This window comes from Triturus cristatus, chromosome 4_1, assembly GCF_964204655.1.
Source record: "Triturus cristatus chromosome 4_1, aTriCri1.1, whole genome shotgun sequence".
NCBI lineage: Eukaryota > Metazoa > Chordata > Amphibia > Caudata > Salamandridae > Triturus > Triturus cristatus.
Genome location: NC_140585.1, coordinates 802,066,030 through 802,072,110, shown reverse-complemented (window position 1 = coordinate 802,072,110; position 6,081 = coordinate 802,066,030). Strand labels below are relative to the sequence as shown.

The window sequence follows — 6,081 nt, the reverse complement described above, 5'->3', positions numbered from 1 at the left end:
TACAGTGTTAATCAATTCAACCTTAGGGGCTGTAGTATTAGAAAATTCCTTAGTGGTAGGTATCCTGACTGATTAGTAATAAATATTTTTAAGTCCTCACTATGGACTCTATTTATTAGCTACGTTCTTAACGTGAGTTCTACCACCAATTAGCAACTTTTGCTTGGATAAAGAACCACCTGCTTTATGCTTGAATGAGCTCTGTACGAAGACAATGAGAATAATATCAAGTACTGGTATTCAACACTATGAGCCCAATGAAAGCGCTTCAACTGGATTTACTTTCCTGATCAAAAGTCTTGTTTGACGCGATAACTTCTCATTAAAATACATGTGGTGCAATGTTTATCTTAACATTTGTGTATGTCACATTATAGATGGCCACTTTCAGATCAGTCCCTTTTTGTTTTAGGCCCTTTCCCCAATCCAAGATGGAGCCTGTGCACAATCTGCACTCTAGGCAGCCAGTTAGGGCCAGATGCTTGTTATTTCTCCACTTTATGACAGTGTGCACTGACCAGGGCCTCTGAAGTTTCCTTTCACTTTTGCTGTTCTCCCTACCAAAGATCCCTGAATCAGTTTGTTCTTTTTTTGGCTTCCTGCCTGGTTTCCTTTTCACCTTCGCTCCATCCTTCTTTCTGTCTTTTGTTCTGTTTGCCTTTCATTGTCTTTTACCCACCCATTCAGCCTTCTTTCTGTCCTTTTCCATCATTAGGCCAATTTCTCTTTTATCTATCCATCCTCCTTCCTGTATTTTTCTTCCTGCTTTCATCTCTTCTACCCATTCATCCTTCCTACTCCCTATTCATCTCCTTTATTCTTTCTTTTTCGCCTGCTTTCTTCTTTCTCTACAACCATATTTTCTTCCCTTTGTGAACCATCCTTTTCTTCATCTTTACTTCCTTCTCTCCTTCCATTCATTAACCTTTTTGCTCTTTATTCATCCATCTCTCCATTCATTCCGGTCTATCCTTCTCTCCAGTCAAACCTTCATCCCTCCCATCGCTGCTCTCTTGTTCCATGTTTCTCCCTCCTCACAATCTCATCATACTGTCCACGTTCCATGATATTTATGAGCTTCTGTTTGGACCCAGTGTTTCTAATCGAAGTCCAAGGATCTTTAAACAACAATTTAAATGTTTCTATTGGTGGGGGGGGTGGGGGGGGGGGTCATTAAGTTTATGCTTTGATACATATAGTTCTTACCGGTCTTAGCATGCAGCTTATATCTTCAAAAGGCCAATTAAGTATTCGGCTGAAAAACGAGGACAAACACACAATGACCTCATTAATGTGCGACATCTTTAACCATTCCCGATCCTTTATTCGACACACCTCTGCTTTCTGGGGCTTGCAATTTTGCTTTCGACATTGAAAGTATGAGGTCAAACCCGCAGCATCAATCAAAGGTGTTATAGACAAAGAAGCCTGGATCTTTGGTCTGTATCATGTGTCCCCATGCCCACTGTGCCCAAGATTAACCATTCATTTTTTCCTGGGACAATCCGCTCAACAGCGGCCGTGCATGTGCAAATAGATGCAGCGAGTTCTCTTTAGGACCATATTTCAGGAGCTCCATATCCCTTGGTTTCCAACCCAAGTGATCCCCGGAGCCCTTGCGTCTGCTGGAGCCAGCTGCTGACACTGGTGTGGACCGGCCACTCCTGATTCCAGAAATTCTCAAACTTTGAAAGCAAAAGGTAGAACTGAGATGAGAGCCCGCCTGGAAGGCCAGCAGTAAACAAGCCAAGAGTAGACAGCACTATCTCCTTTATTGTAATGATACACGAGGAGGAACAACCCTGAATGTATACTGAAGCCTGCAAAGGTACATGCCAAAATGTACAGTACTATACATGAAAGTGCATCGTCACAACAGATTAACAGTACATACTTTTCCCAGAACTGCAATAATTTAACTTTTTTTTTTATTCTTTGAGGGGGGGGGGGTGAGGGGGGATGCAACGGAGATACAACAGTACATGTTATAAAGGACGGAGCTCCTCTAAAAGTTTAAAGGCACTTTTTCACATGTACATACTACAGATGTACACTGACACAACTGGGTAACAGTCAACAAGCAGGAAACTACCAGTACTGCAATTGATCAAACTGACAGTAAAGGACAATACTGATTTAATTAAGTCTGCAGGCATTACCTTTAAGTACGTCTGGGTTTTTGGATGCCTTCGCTGTTGTATATCCACTCACCGTACTTTAAAATATCAATAACCATCCATCCACAGAATGAACGCATGGAATGCACTGTCTGACATCCCTAATGCACCATTTCTAATATTTTTTTTTCTCTTTTACTAAACATGTTCTAATATATAAGCAGTCCGGTATAATTATCTCACTATACATAACCACCAATCCAATTAAAAGAAGACAGCTCGTAGGCGATCTTAAAATGCAAAGTACTAGAATAGCATATGAGCGAGTGTAGAGGAAAAGAAAAATCCACGTTTCTCTTCTGCAGCTAGGACCATAACTTCAAGTCTAGGGCAGTGCGACAGCGGGTCTTAAATTCAGAGTGAAAGCAATAAAAATTGGCTCAGTTTCAAATGTGTTATGGATGTGATTGAAGGACACGCCCCTGCAAGAAGACAACCTACAGAGGCAATGAAGGCATCTCAAAGGAACCCAATAGAGTTTGGACGTGTAGGCATCTCAGTACAGCACTACTAGACTCTGGTGTTCTAGGTGTCCCAAAGGAGATTAAAGAGTTAAATGCAGCTCTGAGCAGTCAACAGTGCAATGGCAACCCACTTGCAAGAGTTTCCCACAACCCCCATAGTAGCAAATGCCTGGGATGCCTCAGGTCGCAGCTGTGAGCCAAACGCAGTTGACATGGGGAATGGTGTGCGTGGTATGCGCGGGATTCGAAATATTAACCCACAGCTGCCATAAGGAAATGGGTTCGATAATCTTCCTACACAGGGGCTAAGAGCAAAGGCCGGTCTTTCTCACGAGACAGGGCAGCCACCTTGTAACTCGCCGCCTCCACAGTAAGTGGTATACATTTCACATTAGTTTTACAGTCATCGATGCAAAGCTCCTGGAAGGCCTTTTTGAATTATTTGCTAAGAATATTGCCAATAGAACGCATACATCACACTTGGACAGCCACATGGCTGTTATTGACATGAAGTGTGTGCTCAGACGCACAAAAACACCAATCAAGTATATGGCTTTGAGTTAACAGGTGAAAAACAGCTGTGACTTTAATAAAATTATCAAAGGGAACTTTGCTAAAACAAAGCCCAACCAAGAGTTAACATGGTCCACACTTTCAGTCGGCTTCACGAGAGAGGGTATACATGCTATATATAGCCCGCAGAAAGTCCATCCATCAATCGCAGGGCTTAGCAGCACAATGACTCACAAGCCCTGCATCCCCACCCCTCCAGAACACTTCTTCAAAGGTATAGCTGCTGCATTAATCAAGGCTGAATGTTATGCCAGCATATATGTCGTTATTTTTACAAGTATACAAAAAATAAAGTGAAAATTAATTTTAAAAAAGGCACCTTATTGCAGGGACTCACACAGTCATGTTTTTTGGAAACTATTGTCATGAGGTGAGAACAGGGTTTAATCATGATCAGCATTATAGGAACATATCTGAACGGGACAACACGCTAGAGATCTGAGGCGTAACCGAGCCACTGAGGGTGCGAGAGACCGTGTACAATGAAATCTACAGTTCAACACTATAAGAACAAGGATTCTGAGAGGTGTTCTTGTCCTCCTCCTAGGTTGCCAGAGGAGGTGTAATCACTTGCACCAAACCATGAGGCGCAGCCTTATGGGACCCAATAGGGAAGAAGAGTGAGTGAGCCAGCTAAGGAGGGGGAAGAGAATAACTCAGTCCTGGGTAAAGGACAGGGTCTAAGGGTTGGGTGCAATCAGTGTTAGTGGAGAGCCAGGGATTGTTGAACCCACTGTCTGGCAGGTCATAAAACAGCCGGCCAAGTATCATCAACCTATGCAATCTTATTGGTCTAGACATTGCTTGCATTTCAATCTATATTCTAATTATACACATATTGTAATTGAAAACTGTCTGAAAAAGGGGTAGGATTTTATAGGATTTTCCGGCAATATGTACAAATACTATTTACCTAGCTGCCTCTTGACTTCTTGTCAAATCGGTATACATGGCGTTTAATTCCACAAGAATATCAGCTAATGTAAATGCTTCAAGGCCCGGGGATATGGACTTTGCTTCCTCAGCCTACTCAGGCACCAACCAACTGAGGGAGTAGCAATCCTCAAGGTGCCATGTGCGGATATAGCAGACACTTACTTTATGGCCCAGAGATTGGTTCATAGGAGTCTAAGACTTGCAGCCCCAGAACTTGGAGAGCAGAGAAATATACAGCGTTGTGGACATACACTATTCGTGCCAGATTACGCCAAACGGAAATAAAGGTAGCGGTCAAATTTACCACAACAATGTTGCAGCAACATTATATTTGGCCAGACTTTTTTAAGCACAATTAGTAAATATATATAAGCGAGAGAAAGGATGAAAAGAGGGAACAAGAAAAACAGAAAGATGTGGTGATGAGTGGGTGGAGAGAAAAGGTTGAGGCACAAAGAAAACAGACACTTCATCCAGCGAATGGAAATATGTTGTCTATATTAGTGCTATGATCCTGTGGGGTTTCCAGAGTTGCCCAATGTTCGCTCCATTATGTAAATGTATCTATGAACCTCTAATCAGTGATGAGAAACAAGTGCACAGTAAATCCCTTTACAAGTATATCCATAGCATTACTTGGAACACATGTGGGTCAACCACAGCTAATTTTTCACTATAAAGCTCAGCTTTCCACCCAGATGCCTGCCAAACAGGTGCTAGGAATGTTAAGTACTATTCAGCTCAATCGTCATGCCAAGTGGTTCTGAAAAAGTACATGGATCCTACAAACACAGATTCCGTACTCACTATGAGTTGTAAACTAAGATATGACTAATGCTTTTCATGGATCTTCTCCGTGCAGGATCACGTCTTAGGCCAACTCCATCCAGTCTGTGAAATATTTTACAGTGTGGGAAGCCATTTGTCGAATGCATTGCTTGCATAACAAATGGTGCAGCATCAAGTCTTCAAGTATACTAATGGGTTTCTATTGTTGTCAACAACACAGACAAAAAGTCCAGTTTTTTGTGTTGCCTTGAGAAACAAATGCCCTGGTTACCGCGGCTAAATTCCAACATTACAACCATCACACAGTAAAGCAAAACAAATCCAGTTACAAACACACTACTCTTGTTACAAGGCCTTTTGACTCTGTCACTGCACTGCTATTTTCTTGGTGTCCTCACCTCCATTCTATTGGGGTTGAAGATGGGGAGTTAGCCTCACATTGTGCACGATTTGTCTATGGGGCCCTGAGATGGGGAGGATGGTCCAACGCCAGGGTTTGTCTTTGGAAGAACTATTGGTTTTGGCCGCAGAGCTGGGGGCTTGAGTTGGATGCCCATCCTGGGGGCTACCATGGGTTTGAAGGTGCTCATTGTGTCACTGGATGAGGTGCTGGTGCTTCTTCGAATTGGGGGCTCGGTGCTTCTCAGCATGGCATTGTGCATGGGGCTCAGCGATTCCGTGGATGTTGCTGGTGTTGGAGAGTTCTTTATTTGCTCCAGTGTATCAAGCACTACGTCCGGTGCATGCTTTGCAGAGCTCTGGCGTTCCAGCTCGCGCAATTCATTTAATGCACTGTTCATTGTGTCTTCAATGTCCTACAGAAAGAAGAAAGGTCAAATGCATGTCAGCACAACAGCTACTTTAATAAGTATTGTCAAACCCAAGAGGTCTGGATTGTATTTTGAGTCCTGACTAAACCATTTAAAAACCTGGCAGTGAAAAAACAAAAGAATTCCTTTCTGTTTATAATGCACCTGTAAGATAAATAATGTAATACGCGGTGATTAGGTGACTTTGAAATGCAAAACAGTCACTCATGCATGGAAAGACAAACACTTCTATTGGAGGTAGAATGATGCACCAAACAGCCAATAGCATATTGTGAGAGTAATACTCCTCTGGGTAGAGCCTAAGCCCACTCT

The 6,081-nt window shown here is 42.6% G+C and overlaps 1 protein-coding gene across 1 annotated transcript in view; it reads right to left on the bottom strand.

Annotated features, from left to right (window-relative positions):
* Positions 1–1,753: 1,753 nt before the first annotated feature.
* Positions 1,754–6,081, bottom strand: part of SRGAP1 (SLIT-ROBO Rho GTPase activating protein 1) — a 497,889-nt gene continuing 493,561 nt past the window's right edge. Inside the window, exon 22 of the mRNA XM_085653404.1 lies at positions 1,754–5,754. Coding sequence (XP_085509530.1) covers positions 5,374–5,754 — 381 coding nt within the window. The 3' untranslated portion in view covers positions 1,754–5,373. The remainder of the gene's footprint in view (positions 5,755–6,081) is intronic.